Source organism: Neofelis nebulosa, chromosome 6, assembly GCF_028018385.1.
Source record: "Neofelis nebulosa isolate mNeoNeb1 chromosome 6, mNeoNeb1.pri, whole genome shotgun sequence".
NCBI lineage: Eukaryota > Metazoa > Chordata > Mammalia > Carnivora > Felidae > Neofelis > Neofelis nebulosa.
The window spans coordinates 102,194,275-102,221,297 of record NC_080787.1 but is presented as its reverse complement, the minus strand read 5'-3'; the positions used below and the strand labels follow the sequence as shown (position 1 = coordinate 102,221,297).

Below are 27,023 nucleotides of genomic sequence, written 5' to 3'. Positions count from 1 at the left end.
AAATAAAACTCTACCCCGCCCCTCTGCCTAACTCCCACCAGCTCCTTATGGAGGCTCTTTCCAAGCACAGCTGACAGCACCCTGCACAAGGCAGCACACAGAGCCACAAAGCAAAAAAGCTTTGTCCCTTGCCCCCCATCTGGGCGTCTCATTAAACCACAGCCTGAAACATGAAGATGGTTGCACCTGCTGTGCACTTGTGGATTTTCTCCCAAGACTCAGAGGGGAGTTGCCTGGAAGCAGCCATCACAGCACAATAACACGTGCTTTTTGTGTCTCGTTAAATGTTCTGTAAATGAAGATCAACCACACTCAGCTTTCTGGTGACATTCAGCTCTCTGGTGACACCCCTAGCCGAGAAGTGGCTTGCCTTCTCACTGCATAGCCTTCTGCCAAAGCCCTGTTTATAGAATTCAATTACTCGAAGCACTGATAAAATGACAATGTCTTAGGTGAGGACAGATGTTATTAATTAACATTATAATGTCTGTGGACTTTGTCTCAAGAAGAAAATCTAATTTAGTTTGCTAGTCAAACAACCCCTCCATGGTTCAAATGTTGTGAATTTTCCTACAGAATTAGTAGGAGTTAGGAGTAGACAGTTCAGACAGGACCAGCTACGTAATCTATGGCACGCTGTGCAAAATAAAAATGCAGGGCCTCTTTTCCAAAAAGCAGGGAAGAAAAGCACCATTATAGATACTAAAATATAGTGTTTTCTTTCTTCTGCAGTCTCTTTCTTGACCTGTCATGGTGTTTTTATTTGTTTTTAATGTTGTACTCCTTAGGCATGGGAATGCTTGTGAGGAGAGTGAGACACTCACTCCGAGGAGCTCTACCCTGTGACTGGGAGCATGACTGCCTGTGTAGCTACTGAACTGAGGTTCTGTGCCCTGGCCAGGGGTGGAGAAGTTGAACCAGGCATCTTTCCTTCCCAGGGGCCCACTGTGGACAGGCAATCCCGAGGGTATTGTAACCTCTGTCCTGGGATATTGTACAAATCTTAGGATTGGCAATAGGCTTGCTCCCACCGAGTCACCCATTAGATGTACCATGATGTTGCCAGACTAGGGTCATAGAGATATTACTAGGTACACATATCCCCATCCTCCTCCTGCTCAGCAACCGCCCCCCCCCCCCCGAGTGGAGGGCAGCAGCAATGGCCTGGTGGGGATGGTGAGGGGGAGATTAGGGGTGCCCAGGGTACTAGAGAGCAGACGAATAGGTAGCTGAGAGCCATTCGGCAAGGTGGGGAGGCAGTAAGAAGCAGGACTTCATGTAAAGCAAGGCTCCAAGTCTTGGTGCATTCTCCATTGACTCACTGGATTCCACTTACAAAACACAAACTCTTAGTCAAAATTAAGAGTTTCAAGATGGCAGCCATAGACTATTAAGCCCCAAGTACCCCTGAATCCTGTGTGAGTGTGCTGATCACATGTCCATGAAGTGACCCTGACTTTAGAGCTCAGATGAAAGGAAATAATTTTGATTACCTTCCCACCCCAAATACATGTGTTTGTAAGATTTTTACATTTATATGTTATATATATGTATAATACATACGTGAACTTAAATATATTACAAGTAAGAAAAGCTTATATGTTTTCCCCATTTCAACTTTATTTCAGTTATGAGTTAATCAACAGAGCTGAAACTGAACTTAACAAATGTTTTCTATTTAAAAGATTTTAAGTGGAAGGAAATATGTCAAAATGTTAATAGTTCTCTCTGGGCCAAGTTATTAAAAAGTAATTTTTATATCATTGTTTGGACATTGTAGTACCTCTTTACCATGAAAATGACACATGGATTGCTTTCATAATTAGGAAAAAAACAATAAATGCTATTTTGTAAAGTAATAAAATAAACATACTTTACCTGTAGGGAGAGTACCCTGGTCCTTGGACTTTTCTGATACAACCAGTGCTCTTTCTCTCTTAACTTTTCTTAATACTTCCTGGATCATATGAATTTCAAGATTTTCCAGAAGCTTCTGAAGCTAGAGTAAGAAGTTTGAGTCACTTTCTACACTCAGCTTATACTCTGAGCTCCCAAGTCACATTCCTGCAAAAGGGTCTGGGATTAGGTGCTGTTCCTTAGCTACTCTCTCCCGGGGAAGACGAAAGGGTTCCTTTCTTGGGTTTCTAAGTACTTCTGTGACCGTAGATATACCTCTTTGGGGATCAGCATCTTTTCCTGGTCCACATCCCCACTGATAAAACATAACCTTTTATTTATTTATTTTTATTATTTTATTTTATTTTTTTAAACCAAGTTCTGCTAAACTGCAAAGTGCTCAATGTCTGAGGTGACCTCATGCGTTTGGGGGTCTCTAAATGTGGCCAGGAATTTCATGAGCTGTTATTACAAGAGAAACCCCTGGGCCTGAAACTTGATTTAGATATCAAGAGGGATTTCATGAGAAGATTAAAATTCTAAACATGACCAATAGAAAATTTTCCCAATAACCATGAACCCTTACCTTATCCATTATGCTTGTTGGGCCCACATTTCTCCCTGTCAGAGGACCCCAGGTACTAGAGAGAACCAGGATTCAGAAGGGTAAGCAAGGGGATTCGGGACTGGGATGTGTGTATGTTGGAGGCGGGGGAGCTGAATTCTCCTTGGTGTTCAGGGGACGTGAATCTCTGCATTGACACTGAAACAGCTAGAGGTTTTGTTTGCCTGTGACAGTGAGCACAGCCACATTGGGTCTATGTCCTAGGACAAAGGTAAACAAACACTTGGGAAAAGAGCCTCTCACATAGATCATCTAGCATATATCAAATGGATTAGTGCATAAATTGCGTGGTCTTACTCTCAGAAAAAAAAAAAAATCACAGGAGCTATTTTAAATACATTCCATTGCCATGGGTGTGTGTGGGGGGCAGATAATTGTGTGTCAGATTTTATGTTTTTTTTTTCAGTTTATTTATTTATTTTGAGAGAGACAGAGACAGTGCGAGTGGGGGAGGGGCAGAGAGAGAGTGAGAGAGAGAATCCTAAGCAGGCTCTGCCCTGTCAGAGCAGAGCCCACGTTGGGCTTGAACTCATGAACTGTGAGATCATGATCTGAGTTGAGATCAAGAGTCAGATGCTCAACCAACTGAACCACGCAGGTACCTCTAGATTTTATGTTTAAGATGCTAGTGGTTATGTTCTCTATCACAGTCTTTTTTTGTTTGGTAGTCCACCTTAATTTGAGGAAAATCAAAATATGAAGATTCAGACTTACAAAATGGGAACATTAGGGGTAGTTATTTGCTTAATCAAAGCCCTACATGCCTTTAGGTACTTAGTTCCTTCTGAGCCTGTTCAGTGATTTACACACCTACAATCTACACTTAATGTCTTAGAAAAAAAACCACTTGGGTGTATCTGTAGTATTACATGCTTATGCCATAAAGCAAATTTTCAAAGTCAAATTCAAAATGGCTCCTGCATACCTGTTGAATTTTTATTTCAATTTCTGAAGCTCCTTTAGGGGGAAGAATAGACTGACTACTTATTATGAGATCTTCAAATTCATCTTCTTTCCCCATCCGCCTAGCTATAGCTTTCATGCTGGGGTAGAGGATGTCAGTTCTATTAAAGAAGAGAGACCAAAATTAGTAAACAAACATATTTTTTCTCATTCAGATTCTCTGACAATTATTTTCATTCATGTTCTGTCTCCTATCATCATGTATAAACCTCCCAACCCATTTTAGATACTCACATCGACATCTAAATTCACTATAGTTGTTGCACCCTTAGTCAATATTAAATCCTAGGCCTTTTCCCACTGGGCACATTTAATTTTTGTCTTCATTTAGTCTTCAAAATATTGACAAGTTTTGGGGCACCTGGGTGGCTCAGTCGGTTAAGCAGCCAACTCTTGATTTCAGCTCAGGTCAAGATCTCATGGTCTGTGAGTTCAAGCTCTGCATCAGGCTCTGCACTGACAGTGCAGAGCCTGCTTGGGATTCTCTCTTTCTCTCTCTCTCTCTCTCTCTCTGCCCCTCCCCCTACTTGTGCTATCTCTAAAAATGAATAAACTTTAAAAAAAATTGACAAGTTTTCTCATTCCCTAGTTACCAGGAAAGCTGACTGTGATAATTCATAAAATAGACCACAAGGACTATGGCACCAAAGAGAATCTTCTTATGCCCAGTAAGGTCCAAGGATGGTAAATGCTTGTTTGATAACAGACACATGGAAGAGGCAACATACCTTTTCTGACAGCTAATTCATCCCAGCCAGAGCCTGAAGTGTGAAAACACCCTACCATCCCACAGACCTAAGATCTCATGTTGCACCATATTATACCTCTGGCTGTAGTGGGTGAAACTCTCAGAGACTCAGCACTTGGGTCTAATGAGGTAGAAAGTAGGGAAGAGTTCACAGCAGCAGCATTTCCCTACCCACTGCTTGCTGGGATCCTATGAACTAAAAAAGCTTAGAGTTAGCACCATGGGAACACTTGAGAAGCACAAGTTCCCAGGGACAGAACTCTGGGTAAATGATGTACAGTATTGCTTAGTGGAACCCAGCACTGTCCCTGAATTCAGTAGAACCCAGCTTTTCCTGTAAAGCACTTTTTATAGAGACATATTGCCCAGCTTCCTCTGAGCTCGGTGGGGCTGGGCATACCAGAATTCATGGACCAAATCTCTCCCTCAGAGCAAGCGGCAGGAACGTGCCAAGCCTCAGATTCCACTCGTCCACGAGAATTTCCACCTTAGCAACACTTACCTGTAGAGTTCTGAGAACTGGTTGTGGAGGGAGACAGAACTGCCGTCCTGGCCTTGCAGTTTGAGCTGGCCCCAGTGGTCCTTCAGCACTTCCAGCTGCTTCCACAGCACCAGAAATGATCTCAGGAAAGCAAGAGACATCATCGTATTGCATGGGCCCCTCAGCAGCTCGGAGATCTTGGGGCTGCTTTGGAACTGACTTCTGAATCCTGGCACTCTGGACAAATCTGGCTGAAAGCATTATAGAAATTCTTCTTTATTGATCATAGGTCAATATGCGATGACATTTTACATGCAGCCCATGCAGAATGAACATTTTGGAGAAGGCCTATTCTCCCCAGGAGGAATGGTTTGCAGGCCTATAGCACATTTAAAGCTTAGAGAGAGTAAACATTCTTCCTAAATAGACAGTATACAGAAAAGAGGGAAATGTCTCCATTTCAGCTTCCTGCTTGGGTCTTGAACCACTCATTTTAAAAACTCTTTACTTGGGTACTAGCATTTTATTTGCCTTTGAAAAACGGAGCCTTTCATGTTCAGCCTCTGCATTCTGGAAAGTGCCCTTCAACACACTTGAGATTTAATTCCCCATCACGGTGGAGCTGTAATAAAACCTTAAATTAGGGGTTTTACTCATTTTGTGGGTGAAGAAATGGAAACTTAAATTTACCTTATCTCCTATTCCTTCTCCCATCCTTTAAAAGTTCACATGTCTCTTAATTTGAATTTATTATTCACTAGGCAATTATACTTTAGGATTATTTGTTCATTTATTCATTGGTGCTTTCCTTAAGTGTTTGTTGAGGGACTGCTATGAGCCCTGGAGGATTAGAGGGAACAAGGTTTTCAGGTCCCCTCTCTGGCAGCCAGTGGTGTGAGGTCCAGGGTCACCCAGAGAGTAACAGACAAAATGGGGACCTGTGTCCAGGAATCTCAGCCTGATGACAGTGTCTCAGTCACAGGAAAAGGAATATTCCTTTGCAGAAAAGGTGGCAAACCTGGATCATAATGTTATGACAAGAAGGGCCTCAGAGAACATTCAGGTAACAGCACCTCAGATGCTCAAGTTTCTTGGCTCAGAACTGGAAGAACCACCACCCAGTGTAACTGGATCCCGGATCAGTACTAGTAACATATCTAAAGAAAGGCATGGCTGCCAGAAAGAGGCTTGGTCAGAGGCAGAGTTGGCCAGCCAGACCCAGGGGACAGCCAGCAGCTCCTGCACACAGCTGACAACCCCTTAAGTGACCTACCTACTCAACAGCAAGCTAACCCAGGCACTTTCAGATTTGCTTTATCCTCAGAAAATTTTCACCAAATGATATCTTATGCAGTGGCCAAAAATATTCAACAGACCAAGGCTGAACATGGTGACTGGGAGGGGGCAGCGTAGAGGCCATGTAATTGGCCCCCTCTGCTCAAAAAGCCCCAGGATGCTCCTTTTAAAGGGCTTGTGTGCAGTTTCACCCAAAGACCCAGTTAAAAAATGCCAGTTTAAAAGGCGCCTAGACTATATGTGAAGGCGATTCATTTGCTGATCTAAAAGCATCTGCTGGAGGAGCAGGGGCAGTTGGACTTTCCCCAGAGATGAAGGATGCCACTGGCAGATGCCAATATTTCACCCTCCACCTATCCTGCTAGCACAGGTGGGTGAACTCAGATGCAAAATCCTCTCCGCCACCACCTTGCTAAGACAAGCGGGGCGATGGACTGTGGCACTATCCCCTTTGCCTTGCTGAAGCCAGAGCAGGCATCAGTGCCAACACTTCCCTGCTCCCCAGCTGGGGCAGGCAAGAGCAAGCAGTAGCAGCAGTCTCCCACTCCCGAACTAAAGCTGGTTGGTGAGCACAGGTGGTTGCAACACTCCCCCACTCACTGGTTGGGGCTGGCAACTGTGAGCAGTCCTGGCATTTTTCTGCTCTGAGCCTAAAGCCAGAATATGCACCCAGACAAGGCACTCTCCTGCTGCATTCCTAAAACCCCTGGGCACATGCAGTCAAGACCCTTTCCTGCTGCCTTTCTAAGCTGGAGAGTGTGCCCCACCCCCTACACTCTCTAGCTGCTTAGTTAAGCCAGTGTATATGTGCAATCCATACAGAGGATGCTCCTTGACTGCCTGGCCCTCACGGCCAAGGGGGCTGACATTCCTGAGCTCCAAGGGAATATAAGAATCAGAAAGACAGTACTTGGCAGGCCACCACTCCAGGGCACTTCAGACAGCCAACTGAGACACAACCTTGCCTTCCTGTGACAAAAGCCCATTTACTTATCCTGGGGCTTCAGGCTGAGGAACAGGCTTCAAGTTTTCCATACATCTAGAGGCTACAGAAGTGCTCCCAGGGAACATAAGCAGGAAGACACCATCCTTGTGCACCCCCTTCACCTTGATACAGCTCAATAAGACCTTACAGAAAGGAGTTTATATACTTGTCTAGAGTCCCACATTTTGCAACTGTCACCCAAGGACACCTTCAGATCTTTTGGTTTGGAGGCAGCAGGGATTATGACTGTGGCCCCACAAGACTATATTTGCATATTTTAAAAGCTGCTACCTGAGGGTCTGACTTTTGATTAGCCTGAAACTTGGTGCTAAATGAAATTCCTCCCCTTAGAACACTGACAGGCTCTGGTACATCTCGACCATAAGGACATTATCAATAATAAATCAAGTTGATCCGACAATCACAAAGTCGCAAGAAACAACCAAGAGCTAGGGCAAGGTTGAATGAGAACTTTCATCAACTGCACAGGAGCATGCCAAGGCTGAGAGAGGTAACTGTCTGGCCTAATATATAGAAACAAACACAGAGAGTCAAGCAAAGTGAGGAAACAGAAAAATATGTTCCAAATGAAAGAATAGGATAAAACCTCAGAAAGAGGTCATAATGCTATGGAGATAAGGATTCTATCTGATAAAGATTCAGGGTAATGGATGCTTACCAAACTTGGGAGAGGAATGGATTTACATAGTAAGGACTTCAACAAAGAAATAGAAAATATAATAGTATGAAACAGGAGTCCATAGAGCTGAAGAATATAATAACTGAAAAATACACTAGAGGGGTTAAACACCAGACTGGATGAAGCAGATGAACAGGTCAGCAAGCTGGAATACAAAGTAATGAAATTCACCCAGACAGAGCTGCAAAAGGGAAAAGGAATTTTAAAAAAATGAAGATAGCTTAAGAGACCTATGAGACAACATCGAGCAGAATAACATTTGCATTATAGAGGTCCTAGAAAGAGAAAAGAAAGAGAAATGGGCAGAAAACTTATTTGAAGACATAATGACTGAAAATTTCCCTAACCTAGGGAAGGAAACAGATATCTAGGTTCAGGAATACCAGAGAGTTCCAAATAAGATGAACTCATTTTTTTTTTTAATTTTTTTTTTCCAACGTTTTTTAATTTATTTTTGGGACAGAGAGAGACATAGCATGAACGGGGGAGGGGCAGAGAGAGAGGGAGACACAGAATCGGAAACAGGCTCCAGGCTCTGAGCCATCAGCCCAGAGCCTGACGCGGGGCTCGAACTCACGGACCGCGAGATCGTGACCTGGCTGAAGTCCGACGCTTAACCGACTGCGCCACCCAGGCGCCCCTAAGATGAACTCATTTTAATTAAAGTGTCAAAACTTAAAGAGAGAATCTTAAAAGCAGCAAGAGAAAAATTATTATTTACAAGAGAAACACCATAAGGCTATCAGCAGATTTCTCAGCAGAAACGTTGCAGGCCAGAAGAAAGTGGCATGATATATTCAAAGTACTGAAAGGCAAAAACTTCCAACCAAGAATACTCTACCTAATGGTTATCATTCAGAATTGAAGAAGAGAGAATTTTTCAGGCAAAAGCTAAAGGAGTTCATCATTCCTAAACTGGCCTTACAAGGAATGTTAAATGGACTTCTTTAAGCAGAAAAGAGATGTCACTAATTAATAACAAATATACATACAAAAGTAAAAATATCACTGGAAAAGGTGAATGTATAGTAAAGATAATGAGTTAATCACTTATAAAGCTACTATGGAGGTTAAAAGACAAAAGTAAAAAATAAAAATAGAAAAAAATAAAAGACAAAAGTAAAATTAACTAAAACTACAATGATTAGTTAAGAGATACATAAAATAAAAATATGCAAAATATGATATCAAAAACATAAAATGTGAAGGGGTGTGGTAATAAAAACATAGAGTTTAGAACATGTTCAAATTTAAGTTGCTATCAACTTAAAATTGATAGTTATATACATAGGATGATATATGCAAGCCTCAAAATAACTGTGTAGCAAAAACTCGTATTAACTACATAAAAGAAGATGACAAAGGAAACTAAACATAACACTGAAGAAAGTCATCAAACCAGAAGGGAAGAAAGAAAGAAAAAAAGGAAGGAACAGAAAGGAACTACAAAAACAGCCACTCAACAAGTAACAAAATGGCAATAAGTACATACCATCAATAATTAAAATAAATGTAAATAGGCTAAATTCTCTAATAAAAAACCATACAGTGGTTGAATAGACAGAAAATCAAGGCATATTTATATACCACCTATAAGAGACTCACTTCATAAGTAAGGACACACACTGACTGAAAGTGAAGGGATGGAAAAAGGTTATTCCATGCAAATGGAGATGAAAAAAAAAAAGCTGGTGTAGCTTTAAACAAAATAGACTTTAAAGCAAAGACTATAATAAAGGAAAAGCATTTCTAAATATATATTCATCCAATGTAAAGCACCAAAAATATAAAATAAATATTAAGAGACCTAAAGGGAGAAATTGACAGCAGTACAATAATGGTAGGGGACTTTGACATCCCACTTACATCAATTGATTGATCATTCAGACAGAAAAATCAATAAGGATACATTGGCCTTAAGTGATAGAAAGAAAGCCCAAGTTAGTAAAAGGAAGAAATAATAAAAATCAGAGCAGAAATAAATGAAATCAAGACTAAAAAGATAATTTTAAAAATCAATAAAATAAAGAGGTGTTTCTTTGAAAAGATAAACAAAATTGACAAACCCTTAGCTAGACTCACCAAGAAAAAAAAGAGAGGGCTTAAAGAAATAAAATCAGAAATAAAAATCAGAAGTTACAACTGATACCACAGACATACGAAGTATCATAGAGACAATTATTAACAATTATACACAAATAAATTGTACAACCTAGAAGAAATAGACAAGTGCCTACAAATTTACAATCTTCAAAAACTGAATCATAAAAAAAACAAAAAACAAAAAAATCAAAATAGACCAATTACCAGTAAGGAGATTAAATCAGTAATCAAAAACCTCCAAACAAAGAAAAGTCCAAGACCAGACAGCTGGTGAATACTACCAAACATTCAAAGAAGATTTAATATCTATCCTTCTCAAACACTTCTAAAATATTAAAGAGGAGGGAATGTTACCAAACACATTTTATGAGGCCAGCATTACCTGATACCAAAAACAGACAAGGACATCACCCCTTCCAAAAATCATTACAGGCCAATATCCCTGATTAACACAGATACAAAAATCCTCAACAAAATATTATCAAACCAAATTAAACAATACATTAAAAGGATCATACACCATGATCAAATGGGATTTATTTCAGGAATGCAAGCATGGTTCAACATCCACAAATCAATCAACATGATACACCACATTAATAAAATGGAGATAAAAATCATGATCATCTCAACAGACGCAGAAAAAATATTTGAAAAAACTCTCATCCATTTATGATAAAACTCTCCACAAAGTAGGTAGAGAGGAAATGCTTGTCAATATAATAAAGGCCATATATGACAAACCCCTAGCTAATATACTCAATGGTGAGAAGATGAAAGTTTTTCCTTTAATATCAGGAACAAGACAAGGATGCCCACCTTCCCCACTTTTATTCATTATAGCATTAGAAGTCCTAGCCAGAGCAATTAGGCAAGAAAAAAAGAAATAAAGGCATACAAGTTGGAAAAGAAGAAGTAAAACTATCACTGTTTGCAGATGACATGATACTATATGTTGAAAACCCTAAAGATTCCACAAAAGAACATTGGAATAAATGAATCTAGTGAAGTTTCAGGGTACCAAATTAATATACAAAAATCTGTTCCATTTTTATACATTAATAACAAACTATCAGAATGAGAAATTGAGATTACAATTACACCAAAAAGAATACTGAAGAATAAACCTAACTGAGGAGGTGAAAGACCTGTACACTGAAAACTATAAGTTGTTGTTAAAAGAAATTCAGGAAGACACTGATAAGTGGAAAGATATTCCATGCTCATAGATTAGAAGAATTAGTATTGTTAAAATATTCATACTACACAAAGCAATCTACAGATTCATGCAATCTCTATCAAAATTCCAATGGCATTTTTCACAGAACTAGAACAAATAATTCTAAAATTTATATGGAACCACAAAGGACCCCCAAATAACCAAAGTAATCTTGTTGTTGTTTTTCTTTTTTTTTGAGAGAGAGAGAGTAGGGGAAAGGAACAATGGGGAGAGAGAGAGAGAGAGAGAGAGAGAGAGAGAGAGAGAGAGAGAGAGAGAATCTTAAGAAGGCTCCATACCCAGCATAGAGCCCAATTCAGGGCTCAATCTCACGACCGTGAAATCATGACCTGAGCTGGAATCAAGAGTCAGAGCCTTCACCTGCTGAGCCACCTAAGCATCCTAAGACCAAAACAATCTTGAGAAAAACAAAGCTAGAGGAGGTATCATGCTCCTTGATTTCAAACTACACTACAAAGCTGTAATAATCAAATAGCATGGTATTGGCATAAATATAAACACATAGGTCAATGGAACAGAACAGAGAGCCCCAAAATAAATCCATGTATATATGATCAATTAATTTGTGACAAAGTAGGTAAGAATATAGAATGGGGAAAGGACTGTCTCTTCAATAAATGGTATTGGGAAAACTGGACAACTACATGTGAAAATTAAAACAGACCACTATCTCGCACCATATAAAAAATAAACTCAAAATGTATGAAAGACTTGAATATAAGACCTGAAACTTAAAACTCCTAGAAGAAAACATAGGCAGTAAGATCCTGAACATTGGTCTTAGTAAGGGGCATCTGGGTGGCTCAGTCAGTTAAGCTTCTGACTTCGGCTCAGGTCATGAACTGACTGTTCATGGGTTCAAGCCCCACATCGGGCTCTATGCTGACAGTGCAGAGTCTGAAGCCTGTTTCAGATTCTGTGTCTCCCTCTCTCTCTGTCCCTTCCCTGCTTGCACTGTCTCTCTCTCTCAAAAATAAATAAAGGTTTAAAAAAAAAACCCAAAACATTGGTCTTAGTGATATTTTTTGGATCTAACTCCAAAGGCAAGAGAAAAAGCAAGGTAAATAAAAGTAAAAGTAAACAGGTGGGGAAAAAACGTAAATAAGTGGACTACATCAAACTAAAAAGCTACTGCACAGTGAAGGAAGCCATAATAAAACAAAAATGTAATCTACTGAATGGGAAAAAAATATTTACAACTCACATACATAATAGGAGTTAATAGCCAAAATACATGAAGAAGTAATACAGCTTAATAATTAAAAAAAAAACAGAAAAATCATGTTAAAAATTGGTCAGAGGATCTGAATAGGTGTTTTTCCAAAGAAAACATACAGATAGATGGCCAATAGGCATATGAAAAAATGCTTAACATCACTAAGCACCAGAGAAATGCAAATAAAAACCAGAATGAAATATCACTGTACACCTGTCAGAATAACTATTATCAAAAAGACAAAAAAAATAACAAGTATTGGCAAGGATATGGTAAAAAGAGAATGCCTGTGCATAGTTGGTGGAAATGTAAACTGGTGCAGCCACTATGGAAAAGAGTATGGAGGTTCCTCTTAAAAATAGAATTGCCATATGATCCAGCAATTCTACTACTGGGTATCTACCTGAAGAAAATGAAAACACTAATTTGAAAAGATATATTCATCTCATGTTCACTGTACCATTATTTACAATAGGCAAGGTACAGAGAAACAACCTAAGTGTTCACTGATGGATGACCAGATAAAGAAGATGTGATTATACACACACATAGAAATATTACTCAGCCATAAAAAGGAATCAAATCTTGCTATTTGTGACAATATGGATGGATCTTGAGGGTATAATGCTAAGTGAAATAAGTCAGAGACAAATGCTGCATGCTTTGATTTATATGTGGAATCTAAAAAACAAAACAAAACCAAGACTCATAGAGACAGAGAACAGATTGGTGGTTGCCAGAGGAGAGGAGGTTTGGGGAACTAAATGAGTAAAGGGGATCAAGAAGTGCAAACTTCCAGTCATAAAATTAAAAAAAAAATCATGGGGATATAATGTCTAGTATGGGGAATACAGTCAATAATATTGTATTAACTTTGTATAGTGACAGATGGTAACTAGACTTATTGTGATGATCATTGCAATGCATACACCAGACACTAATATAGTATTGTATGTCAGTTACATCTCAATTTAAAAAGGCATTATAAATAAAAAATACACAAAAAACCTCCAACTTGCCTCTGAGGAACCCAGGGCTCCTGGAACCAGTTTTAAAGGCCCATGACTTCCATTTTAGAGACTGAGGTCTAAGAGATCACAGCACGGGTTGCACAGCGGGGCCAGGAAACCCAGGGTCCTATCTCACAGGCAGTATATATTCCATTGCCTCCTGTTATCTATGAATATTAAATACTCTTAAATAAAATAAATCATATCATTAAACTAGTTAAAATAAACCATAACTTTAAAGCAAACTTCCCTTGTTAATATATTGATATTAAGAGAAATCTTCTCTTCCTAAGTGTTTTAAAGGATGGAAGAAGGAACAGGAGACAAGGTAAAGAACAAAGGTGGGGGACAGTGGGGGTGTCGGGGAAGGAAGGCAATCCATCAAAAACAGGACTAAGAAATAGTCAACAGAGGGCCCAAAGGCCCAACATGCTTCTTGATCTTGGTACTACTTGGTGCCAATGCTTGCTTTGCAAATGCTCCATCTGAGTGAAACATCTAATTCTGTTGTGGAATTTAGATGGCACATCTAAACACTCTTCCTTTTCCACGAATTTTCCTGAAGTAGGCTGGTGACTCAATTGTAGCCAGTAAGACACAAGGAAAATCTATTACAAGGCTATTAGAAGGCTCTGGAGAGGATTTTCTTGGTAAAAAGATAAAGCCCTTTAGGAGAAAGCTTTTTTTGCTCCTGTTTTCATCTTACATGGATGAAGGAGACATTTTGCTGACATACCCATAATGGCAGAGCGGGAGCATAAACCAACCTGAGTGACTGCACCAAACCAAACTGCCTCCTTAAGAGGCAAATCTAAGGACTTGCTTTGCAAGATTAATACCTTTTGCTAATTTAATTCATGGCTAGTAGGACAACCTGTTACTTATAGCAGGTGCACCCTAATTGGCACAAGAGGGCATCACCTCAAAGGTGGAAAATCAGAAAAAGCTTCGGAAAGAGTGACGTGGGAGTTGAAACCTGAAGGATAAGTGGGAATTAATCAGATGATGACATAGAGAGGTAGGAGAAGGAAATTTTCCACCAGAGGGGTTAGCTTGCACAAAGTTACTGAGGAAAGAAACCACGGTACATTTGATAAAATGAAAGAAGTTGAGGGTAGAAATATCAGCAGGAGCTAGGTAGTAAAGGGCTGGTTAAGGCATTTGGATCCTATTCTCAGGACATATGGAGGACACTGAAGGGCTGTAAGAGGGAAGGGACATAATCAGGTTTGCATTTTAAAATATTACTCTGGTAAGGGGTGCCTGGGTGGCTCAGTCGGTTAAGCGTCAGACTCTTGATTTCGGCTCAAGTCATGATCCCATGGTTTGTGAGTTCAAGCCCCACATCAGGCTCCACACTGTCAGTGCAGAGCCTGCTTGGCATTATCTCTCCTTTTCTCTCTGCCCTTCCCCACTTGCTCTCTCTTTCTCTCAGAATAAAAATAAACTTAAAAAATAAAATAAAAATAAAAATAAAATAAAATAAAATAAAATAATCCTGGTGAATGGCTGGAAGAAGGCAAGAGTGAATATAAGGATCTAATTAGAGGTTATGCACATAGCCTAATAGTAGGAGATGATGCTGATTCGGGGGTGGTGATGGAAGATGGGGAATAGGAGACAAACTTGAGAGATATTAAAATAACAGGATAGTAAAACTCAGTGTCTGATTATGGGGTTTGATAGAGAGAAGTCAAAGATGAGCATCCAGATTTTTTGGCTTGGGCAGTTGGGCAGGTGGTGGTTAACTGAGAGGGAATATGGAAAGAGGAGCAAGTTTTGCGCTGTGAAACAAGCTCACCTGGGGACACAGTGTCTCTGGGATGGAACAAGGAAGTTGAACGCATGAATCTGACAGGATTGAGATTCGGACAAGACAGGTAGATGGTCATTGCATGAGTTATAGCTAGGAAAGTCATCAGCAGATAAGCGTGCCTAGGGAGCGGCTGTGGAGTGGAACAACGTAGCAGATAAGAGTAGAAGGAAGCTCCACGGCAGACTGTCAAGTTGGAATGTGGGTTTCCTGCCTCAATAGGCATGTGACTTCGGGCACATCATTTAACCTTTCTGAGCTTCAGTATTAAATAAGAATAATTAAAGCATCTATTTCATGGAATTACTGGGAAGATTAAAGAAGCTAATAATTACTAAAGCATTCTGAAAAGGTCTCAGTCATAGCCAACAGTAGTATTAATAGTATTCAGGGGAAACTTCTTGATTAGACACAGAAGGCACAGTGCCCAGGGCCCACAGAATGTTTTAATTTCTTTCTTATATTTTAAAATTTTATATAGAGAGAGTGTGAGTGAGGGAGAAGGGCAGAGGGGGAGAGAGAAAGAGAGAGAGAGAGAGAGAGAGAGAGAGAGAGAGAGAGAGAGAGAGAGAGAGAGAGAGAGAATCCTAAGCAGGCTTCACGCTGGGCATGCAGCTTGATGTGGGGCTCAATCCCACGGACCTGGGATCATGACCTGAGCTGAAATCAAGAGTTGGATGTTCAACCAACTGAGCTAACCAGACACCCCTTAATTTCTTTTAAAATCAGAGGAAAAGGATACTGAGGCTGAATAAAGTGTTTTAATATATGATATTAATTTTTGTATATTAACACAGTTGTAAACTATAACTTTTAATGCTTTCTTATGGAGGAAAGGGCCTACAAAGACAGAAGTGGCTAGCATTGTGGAAGTCAAAATGCAGCTCTGCTGGTGGTAGTAGCAGGACAGAACCCGAAAAAACAGTACTTTGAGGACTGGCAGAGGAAGAAGGGAGGCAGGAGGCAGGAGAGAGTCTACGGGGAAGTCTGAGAAGGCATGGCTACCGATGCCAGAGGAAAAGGAGGAAGGGAGCTGTGCTTTGGAAGCCAGCAGCAGGGAGGCTGCAAGAAGGATACACTGTGTCAAATGCTGACAAGGGTCAGGTTGGAGGGGCACTGAAAAGTATCCAGGGGATTTAGTGACAAGGACCATGGTGCTTTTGATAAGGGTGGTCTCAGTGGTGACAAAGCACAGTTTCTGAGGAGTGGGTTGAAGGTGAGGAAATGGAGATGGCTGCTGCAGACATCTCTCAGAAAGTTGGGCTCTCAAAAGGAGGCTCTTTAAATGGGAGCACCAGCTAGCTCACCCTGTGTCCAGACAAGTCTCTGTCTGGTTCCCACATATGTGCAGAATTGGTTCCAGTTATGACACCAAGTGGGCCAGGGCCTCTTGCTGCCTTAGAGCTCCAGGGATAAGTCCAGAGGAGGGAGTGCTCACCTAGGAGTCCATAAGGCTAGCTGAGTAACGAAGATGAGAGCCCGGGGTGGAGATGTTCACCCAGGGCCTCTGTCCTACCCCTCCAGTCCTCCCAACTCCAGTCCTAAATGTGTATGACTCACAAGGAAACCCAGACAGTTGGATTATTTGTCCTGTTTGATTTCAATGGACCTCTTACAACCTTTGTTCTGTTTTTAAAATGAAAAGAAATGAATCCGCTGCTCCCATGTGGCATTAGCCCAGTCTTGGGACACACTGGAAGAGGCTGTCAGACAAAGCGGGAGGAAGGTCCTTCAGTACACTACAGCACTGGCCAATTAGGAAGACTGCTCACCAAGAGTACCTGTGTGTTTTTGTCCAGTGTGTCTTGCTGGGGGGATCCTCCATGATCCTCCATGATCATATGATAGTTGCTCAGAAGCACATCTTCCAAAAGCAGCTGCATGCCCACCAGCTCTCCATGAGCCACCTTCAGATCACGGTCACTCAGCCTACAGAGGCACAGCTAAAAACAAAACAAAACAAAGAACAAAATGAAACAAAACACCCATCTTGAAGATTTCTATGTATCCCTTATACATGATTTGGGGGGAGAAAACTAGGAATAATTGTGTTTACAAACCCCACCCTCTCCACTATTAGAAAAATCTGTAAAAATCAGAGTAACATTTCTAGCCGAAAGTCCTCCTTGAACATATCAGACTTTTGGCCTTGTATGGAAGTCCATTTCCCAGCACTTTACAGTGAGTGGTATTTGTATATGGTGAATGCATAGTGTGATATCAATTTTCTTTTGAAAGTACAGACAGAGACACATGTATGCATAGGGAAAGTACTAGAAAAAATAAACCAAAATGTGAACGGTGATTGTCTCCTACTGGGGGAAATATGATTTATTTTTTTTAACCATTCTTACTATGTTACTTTAAAACACCCAAACCTTTTTAATTTTGAGCCTATACAGAAGTAAACAGCCCTAAGAACCATCACCTGTGGCCAATCCTGCCCCTATCTTCATCACTCTCCACTTCTGTATTATTTCGGAGCAAATTTATGATTGATTTTCATGTTTAATACTTTTCCATATTTTCTATTTTTAAAAATGAAAACACAATATTTGCTTAGGTAATCAGGGAGGAAACACATAATTGAAAGAAATTCTCCTTATGAATCCTGCTTAAAGAGTTCTCTTCCTACCACCATTCACAGGCAGACCGGGAGTTACAGACCCCTGAGCTTCCAGCCTGGGTGTTTCTCTAAGAGGTGCAGAGAGTGACTGGAGATGGCTGGTCACTCTCCCAGGTCATTACTGGTCATGAGAATTGCAGCTGAGTCTACAACCAAGGCCCATACCAGCTGAGACCATGATTCTCTTCTGTCATAAGAAAACATGACTCACCTGGTAGCATTGGATTTACAGCTTCATAATCAAACATCCTGCTTATCTCATAAATTATTCACCATTGACCTATGGACCCAATGAAACCTGCTTTGCAGTCTGCATTCAGTTCTTTCTGCCATGAGTGGGAAGAACTATCCTACCTGCATATTATACTCTAGGGTATCTGGGCTGCTACCCATAACTGGAAACAGTCCTCCATCTTCTAGAAATGCTCTCCAAGGGAATAGCACAGATGCCTAAAAGAACCAAATGAGAAACATGATAATGTTGTACTGTTGTCCACAAATAATAAATATCTTATATGAACAGGATTTCTGTGTCTGTACTCCAAAACAATGTGGGATGATTTATTTATTATATAGAAATAGTTACTGGGGCACCTAAGTGGCTCCGTTGGTCAGGTGTCTGACTCTTGATTCTGGTTCAGGTCATGATCTCATGGTTCATGAGATCAAGCCCCACATCGGGCTCTGTGCTGACTGAGCGGAGCCTACTTGGGATTCTCTCTCTCCCTCTCTCTCTCTGCCCCTCTCCTGCTGGTGTGTTCTCTCTCTCTCTCAAAATAAATAAATAAACATTAAAAAAAAGAAGTAGTTCTGGATAGAAAGTCTCTGATGATGTAGAGGAGAGAGTAATATTCTTTTTTTTTTTTTTTTTTTTATTTCCCAAATCTGGATAAACAGAAGGGTACTTAATTAAGACTTCAGTGTAACTAGTCAGCACCAGTGTTTGGAAGTTCCAGAATACCATAATAACAATGGGACACAGTTACAATCAACAAAAGCAAACTTATTCAAATGTTCTAGACACAAGGAACGTTAAAATGTTTTCCTTCATCACCATTGTGTTCCAATTCTAGGTAACAATTCAAAGCCAATGCCACAACGTTAATATGTGGGCCTCTGTCTTCTCCATATCACTGTCCAACAGTCAAGGCATGCCCTACTAGTTGTGGCATCACATGCAGGCCTGGATATAATGGACCTATCCATCTGACTCCATTCTACATTTGCAGACTTGGTACTGGCTTCGGACAATTCCTAGAATTGGAATTGATTCAGGTAGCCAGAAGCCAGGACACTTCCATCTACCTAATCCCTGGCAACATTTAAAGGCAGTAGGAACAGGACTAATGGTCATGGTCAATCTTGTATTCCAGGACTAAATGAGGGTCAAGGTTTGGACCAAGAGTCATTGCCTTGTTGCTAGGGAAGGTAAAATGGTAGGACTTACATGGGGTTGGTGTTGGCATTACTTGGCTTAGCTTTGTAACATAAAAAAATTACATTGGAGGTTTTGGAGTCAGAAGACTTGGGTTTGTGAGGTGGTTTTATTTTATTTATTTTAATACATATATTTTTTAATGTTTTTTTTCAGAGAGAGAGACAGAGACAGAGTGTGAGTAGGGGAGGGACAGAGAGAGAGGGAGACACAGAAACCAAAGCAGGCTCCAGACTCTGAGCTGTCAGCACAGAGCCCAAGTTGGAGCTTGAACTCACAGACTGTGAGGTCATGACCTGAGCCAAAGTTGGACACTTAACCCACTAAGCCACCTAGGCGCCCCATGAGATGGCTTTAAATATAGGTGGTCTATAACTTCTTCGATACTTTTCCCTTAAAACATGGAGTTTAATTCTTCTCCCCTTGAGTGTGGGCTAAAATTAGTGACTCACTTCTAATGAATAAAATATGGCAAAAATTATGGGATGTCACTTATGAAATTAGGTAATAAAAAGACTGTGACTTCCACCTTGGGTTCAGTTTCTTGTTCTCTTTTGAATTGTTTGCTCTGGAGGAATCCATCTGCCATGCTGTGAAGAAGCCCTGTGGAAAAGCCCACATGAATAAGCTTGAAAGTGGATCTTCTGATGCCTCCCGAAAGCCCATGAGTGGGCTTGGAAACAGATTCTCCTCCAGTAGACCCTTGAGATGAGTACAGCCTGGGCCAATACCCTGATAGTAGACTGGTGAGAGATCTTGAGCCAGAATTACATAGTAAACTGCTCCCAGATTCCTGAGCCTCAGAAACTGTATGAGATGATGAATATGTATTGTTTTAATCTGCTAAATTTTGGGGTCATTTTTTATGCAGCCATAGAAAAGTAATACAGTTTGTGATCTAGTGCTGTCATGAATGCCCAGCAGTCTGATCTCTGACCTGCCAGAACCTTACAGTCTTTAGTTGTAGAGGGTGGGTAATATTGTTGGTACCTAGGGAAAATAATAATTGCCAGGATTACATATGATAATACCTGCTGTAACCAGGGCTATTAAAAACTGAACGGCTGACCTAATTTTTGTATTGTAATTGCTATTATTATTTATTAAATGGAAAAGATCAACTGTTGGTTTTGCTACCAGCTGGGAGCAGATAAGGTATTGCCCCCATTTGCTTGTTAAGCAGTTTGGAGGCAAAGACTCTGACTGGGAATAACAGCTGGCTATGGGGGCCCAGGCTGTTCTACCATGTCAATGCAGGGGAGCCAAGCAAGACTAAAGAGCACTAAAACATGGAGAACCCCTGCAAAATTTAAACCAAATGGAAACAAAGTGCCAATTCCCTATGTACAACATCGTTTCTAGGTATAAAAATACTTCTCAACATACCTGGAGGCTCTGTGGATCTAGTGGCTGAGGCACACTGAGCTGTGAAGCAAAAATGCTCTTCACGAGAGAGTTGCTCAGTGGTGGCAATCCATGGTACATGCCGTCTGTAACAGACTGGTAGGCAGAAGCATTTCCAGTTGCCAAAAATGTTCTTCTACCAAAACATGGAGGGAATCTCATTAAAAGCAGTTACTTAAGCTTCTGAAGCTCAAAACTTTCTTCAAAGTTACTATAGCAAGATAACATTTTGAGATAAACACAGGCTTCCTCCTCAATGACCTCATCCTTCATCCTCCTTTCTTTACACACTGCCCTTCACTCTCATGATTCACAACCCTTAAAGGGAAAGGTAGATATATTATAGACTAGCATTGTCCAATAGAACTTTATACAATGTGGAAATGTTCTTTTTTTTTAAAAAGTTGATTTATTTATTTTGAGAGAGAGAGAGAGAGAGAGAGAGAGTGCAAGCACATGTGTGAGCAGGGGAGGGGCAAAGAGAAGGAGAGAGAGGATCCCAAGCAGACTTCGTGCTGTTAGCGTGGAGCCCAACTCGGGGCTCAATCCACAAACTGTGAGATCATGACCTGAGCCAAAACCAAGAGTTGTATGCTTAATCAACTGAGTTACCCAAGCAAGTGCCCCGCAATATGGAAATGTTCTGAGTTTGATTGTCCAGGATGGTAACCACTAGCCACATGTGACTGTTGAGCACTTGAAATGTCGCTACTGTGATTTGAGGAATTGAATTTTAAATTTTACTTCATCTAAGTCAATATCAATTTGAGACTTTAAATTAGATAGCCACATGTGACTACTGCATTGGATAACTCAGCTGTAGCTCTAGAACAAAGATATGGATTGTTGAATTATTTTAAGACAATAGCAGAGACAATTCTTGATATGCAAAACCAAATTTTTAAAAAAAAATTTAATTTTATTTATTTTTTAGGGAGAGACAGAGTGTGAGTGGGGGAGGGGCAGAGAGAGAGAGGGAGACACAGAATCTGAAGCAGGCTCCAGGCTCTGAACTGTCAGCACAGACCCCAATGTGGAGCTTGAACTCACAAACCATGAAATCATGACCTGAGCCCAAGTTGGTCACTTAACCGACTGAGCCACCCAGGTGCCCCTGCAAACCAAATTTTAAATTAAATAATAAAACTTTGGGGTTTGAGAGAGGAAGATTTTTGTTTTGTTTTGAATAAAACTTGGTTTTGCATATCAAGAACCAAAAATCCTGAAGACTAGTGCATGAAATTTATACCATTAAGTTGTAGAGAAGGATGTATGCATGATAAATTACAATGACTTTTTTTGTCCAAATGGAAATAAGAATTTAGTAAGCAAGGAAAGACTGTTTCTAGAACTTAGATCTAGTGGATACAAAAAAAAAAAAAAAAAAAAAAAAAAAAAGATGCTGACATAGGGTAAACTGAGGAGAGGATATCCTAAAACAGAAGGGACCGTTTGTCTGGATCTTCCATGGGCTTGGCTCAATTCTTGCATAAAGCAGACATCAAAAAGGAGATTAGCAATGACTGAAGAAGATACTAGCCCTGAGGGAAATGAGGTAGCCTCCCAGAGACTAGCAGACAATCAAAGTGTTGGGGAAAGCCCTGAGGAGTGCCAGAGCCCCCACAGAAGGGTATCTACATGGAATGCTGACCATCAGGCCAATCAGAAGAGATCTGAGGTTGAACAAGATAATCCAGAATGGGTAGGTGACGTAGCCATTCCTCCTCAACTGCTAGGATGATTTATAAGCACCCCAGGAGCTTACATCATCTCTGAGAGGAATGAAGGAAGAGAAAAGTACAGTGTAAGACCTAAAATTTAGGTCCAATATTATGGTAAAATCAGGAGGGCCTGGAATGGCCTAACCAAAAGGTTTCCTCTCCACTCTGCTCTCACAGATAAGGTCCCTTAGTCAAATAATCTTTCTTATTGAAGGGACCTAGGGCAATCCCTGCTTACCCCCTTAGTGGTTTCTGTCTGTTGCCAGACCATGAAAGTATTCAAATGAACCAATCACATCCTCCTGCACAAATGAGGGGACATCATACCCTCCTGATACCACAAAGCCTGTCTCCCATAGTCCCTGGTTGTTCACTTTGTTCCCCGGTGCAGTTCCTCTGTGGCCCTGCATGGCATGCAGTGTCCTCTTCCCCTGGGATGTAGACGACTGGTAAACTGCTGTTGATCTCCTCTGCCCAGCGTTTAGTGTCCCTGGAACACTAGCGCAGAATCCCTCACTTACCAACAGGGTGAATAGGAGGCCATCAAAACAAAGGGAAATGGGGATTAATTATTCTTAAATTGACTTATTTTAAATCTCCAACCGACCACTTTTAAGCTCTACCTGTGGCTGGATGAGGTGGAATTAGGAAGTTTCATCTTTTTTTGCCATCAGCAGAAGGGGCTTATGAAGTTAAGTTCAAAGATAGATGAAGGGAGCTCCATACTTTTACATCAAACCGCAAAAATCATACCACCTTTTCACATTTTAATGAGAATTAGCAAAAGATAGTTGAATAAATGTTTTATACTGAGAGACTAGATACAATCATTGACTTATCCTGATACCTCAAGGATGGAGCCTGGAGTTGCTCAATGAGAACATTTTCTCCTGTTGCTCATGTCTTTCACATGTTTTCTAATGATTCTCAATGGGCCCTGCCAGGGACACATTACTCACTCGCTACCCATGTGACAGTGATGTATCAAGCACCAATTATGCACAAGGCAAAGTGCAGGAACTGTCCCAAATACAAAAATGTGTTTGACTTTTCAGCCTAGTAGGAGCCCCAGTGAGGCAGAGCTCATTTACAGCTGCTTCTGACCTTCCTCTAAATGACCATGGTACTTTCCACACCCACGTCTGTCTTCTGGCACATATAGATCATATAGATCTACTTAAAACAGTGGTACCAAATAGCAGAATACTCTAATAAAAACATTTATTTTCAGCCCAAACCAAGAGCACAGAAGTCTAGTAACTTGTACAACCTCTTCCTGGTTGGCTCCTTTCCTATCATTCCTGCTCTCCTCTCCCACCAATCTATAGAAGGATTTCTCTTTCTCTCAGTCTCTGGGTCCCGCTTTGCTCATGTCTTACTAGTTCAATCCTTGACTACAGTGCTTATATCTTAAAATTTATTTTCTGTTTATTATGGATATTTTGACATCTTCAAAGACCTTTCTGGCTAAGGATGATACTGCTCCTCCTTGGGCTAGATAGTTCCTAGAAATAGCAAAGGACTTGGCAGGGAGCATGGCTTTGATATGCAAACCAACCATCCTGAGCCATACTTCCTCTACCTGACCCTTGCACCTGAGGAGGGAATATTCCTCTGCTTTATTCATCCCAGGCTAGTTAATAGACTACTAGAGATCACCTCTACAACCCAAAGCCCACTGGAATTATTCAACCCAGCCCTGCCATGCCTTTCAGGGTATGGTCTCAGCACTCTCCTTGCTCCTGGCCCACACAGATGCTTTCCCATGTGGCTTTGTGTGGTGTGGCATACATCTTGTTTCTAGGACCTGTGAATATAATAAACTTTGTTTTCCCAGGTCCCTTCTGTTCCCTTCTTGTGGCTATACCTGACTGGTCATCACACAAAAGAACACAGAACACCGATGTGCTCTCTTACCCTGACAAGTTTGTGCAGAACTTTGTAACTACCAAGTGCCACAAATGAACACAATTCCTGGCAGGGTTCTAGAGCCCCAGACATAGCTTTGTGCACATACCAAGCCTATTAATTTATGGATGCTTGGAGACTGTTCAAAAATACAATGCAGTTCAGATGTAAATGTGGCTGCTAGTCTAAGCTACAGAATCATAGAATATGGTATACTTTCTAGAGAGGCCAGAGTCAAATTATAGGCACCACCATTGACCAAATCATCGGTATTCTTTTCCCTACATTCCTGATTCCTTAGCTTAGATCACCATGCTTTGTAGGCGCCATCTCCCCTCTGTCAATAGAACTGTGTCTAATACCATGTGAAAAAAAGGGTCTCAAGATGATACTCAATACTTTTAGCACTAAATCCTCTTTTATTTCCCTCCTTTCCATTGACTCCATATTTTGAAAGATTTTTCTACCAAATGTTCAGTAAATGTTTTCCTGTCTAACTTGATACCACATTAGCCTCCAGCCCAAGCTCCAAGCTGCAGGAAGAGATGAAGAAACATGATATAAAGGAAGAATAGGGCTCCGGAGTCTGAAAAACTGCACAGATGCAAGTTCTGCTACAATAAGTTGTGTGACCCTGGGCAAGTTATGCAACTTCTGTGAATCTTTATTTCCTCCTCTGTAAAAATGGGGGAAATTATTTCTACCCACAGAGTTGGCACATGGTGAGAACTCAACCAGAGCAAATTTCCTCTCCGCCTTATCTCAGTTCTTAGAATTCCAGAATTTCTTAAAAAAAGAAAGAAGCGGGGCGCCTAGGTGGCTCAGTCCGTTAAGTGTCCGACTTCAGCTCAGGTCATGATCTCACAGCCCGTGAGTTCTAGCCCCGCGTTGGGCTCTGTGCTGACCGCTCAGAGCCTGGAGCCTGCTTCAGATTCTGTGTCTTCCTCTCTCTCTGTCCCTCCCCTGCTCATGCTCTGTCTCTCTCGGTCTCAAAAATAAATAAAAACATTTAAAAAATTTTAAAAAGAAAGAAGTTTGACATTTTGTTTACTTGCAAAGCTTTGGGGCAAATGTGTCTTTTTCATCATGCCTTTCGAAACATTGATAACAGATCATGGGTTCCCATCACAACTCAATCACACCCTCATTTGATAAACCCTGGCCTGTGTCTTCTGCTAGGGTGGGTCTGACCAGCACAGCTTGCCCAATAGCACTCAGGAAACAGGGAAACGCTGTTTAAATCAGGGTGTGGCAAAATCTTTCTTAAAAGGCCAGATACTAAACATTTTCAGCTTTGTGGATCATATGGTCTCTTGTGCAACTACTCAGTTCTGTGTGAAAGCAGTCTAAGATAATTTACAAATGAATAGGCATGACTATGTTTCAAAAACCTTCATTTATGGACACTGAAATTTGAATTCCATATAATTTTCATGAGTCACAAAATACTACTCTTTTCTTGAAATTTTTCCCCCAACCATTTAAAGATGTAAAAGCCATCCTTAGCCCACAGGCCATACAAAAATCAGGCCTATGACAGAAGTTTGCTGACCCCTGACTTAAATAGTTACGATGGATTAGAACCACTGTACCACCCAAGCATTTACTTTCAACACAAATGATTACATCACCTGAAATTAAAGATAAGCTCACTTCTCAGGCATTTCTTGCACTGGCTAATAAATAACTTCTACAGGTTGGTGGACATGCGCAGAGGTGACAGGCCCTGGGCAACGTGGTTCCAATGGTATTAGAGGACAATACCAATTTCTGCCAGGAGCTTGGTAGGTGATGTGGTTTGGAGTGATGGTAGGGTCCGGAGCCAATGGTCAACAAAGAATTCTTGAGACAACTTAGGTGCAAAAAGGTGGTTTTGTTAAAGCAGGGGGACAGGACCTGTGGGAAGGAAGAGCTGCCTGGGGATTGTGAGGAGAGACTGATTATACACCTGGGAGTTGGGAGAGATAAAGTCCAGGGGAAGTTTCCAAAGGTATTTTCACATGGTAAAGAAGACTTATGGATACTGGAGGCCTAGCTATTGTCAAGCCAAGGTTGTTTTTCCCCCTAGCAAAGTATTAACATGAAGACAGTAGGGAGTTCCTGGAGAAATGTTATACTCTGCCTGCCTCAAGTATTTATCAAAGGGCTGCAGGTCATAAGGAAATTTAATTTTATCTGCCATTTCCTTTTGCCTTTGTTTCCCGCATCAGAGGGCAGGTTGACAGGGGCAGAGTGAGACTTCTGTGCTTAGACTGCATCTACCCTGCAACCAGAGCTGATAATGCCACAAAGAAGCAGGAGCCAGATATTAGGTGATTAATGGGCCACTATCTTGATGTCCTTGAGCTACATCCTTCCTCAATTTCCCCCAGTCGATAGAAGCATGTTGCTCTCATTCCAGGTAAAAGTTCAGTTCTTTCTTTTCAAATTCTGGAGAAGTCTTGAGTTTCTATAAGCAAAAACTTCCCTTGGGTAAACAGTCATGTTTGCTCAGAGTTATGAACTCTGGGGAAGGGTGAGGGAACTTCCCTGTCCTTCCTGCCTCTTGATTATCTAAGGACTTTTCCTTGTTTGCAGGTTTAGCAGTGAAATCATCAAGTGGGATGACATTTATCCCTTAGCTTCTCTTTTCCTCCTGTTCCCTGCCTTCTTTCCAGAGTCTATTTTTCGATGCACACTGCTGTCTGGCATCCATCCTAGTTCTAAGACTTTAGAGTCAAATGCACCTAGGTTCTACTTGTAGTCTGCCACTTACTAACTGTGCGATTCCAAATACACACAAGCCCGGAAGAGCTCTGAAGATAAAGGCTGGAGGAAATGTGATGAATAAAGGCCTAGTGGAGACATACCGTC

At 41.0% G+C, this 27,023-nt stretch overlaps 1 protein-coding gene across 6 annotated transcripts in view; it reads right to left on the bottom strand.

Moving 5' to 3' along the window:
* Nucleotides 1–27,023, bottom strand: part of LOC131514658 (uncharacterized) — a 180,199-nt gene that overhangs the window by 35,416 nt on the left and 117,760 nt on the right. For 4 of the 6 annotated variants that reach the window (XM_058734897.1, XM_058734895.1, XM_058734898.1 and 1 more), the window contains 6 exons: nucleotides 20,524–20,677; nucleotides 18,057–18,152; nucleotides 16,849–17,019; nucleotides 4,735–4,964; nucleotides 3,447–3,585; nucleotides 1,879–1,999 (listed from right to left, as the gene is read on the bottom strand). In XM_058734897.1, coding sequence (XP_058590880.1) covers nucleotides 1,879–1,999; nucleotides 3,447–3,585; nucleotides 4,735–4,964; nucleotides 16,849–17,019; nucleotides 18,057–18,152; nucleotides 20,524–20,677 — 911 coding nt within the window. The remainder of the gene's footprint in view (nucleotides 1–1,878; nucleotides 2,000–3,446; nucleotides 3,586–4,734; nucleotides 4,965–16,848; nucleotides 17,020–18,056; nucleotides 18,153–20,523; nucleotides 20,678–27,023) is intronic. The other 2 variants (XM_058734900.1, XM_058734901.1) reach the window with 1 other exon arrangement.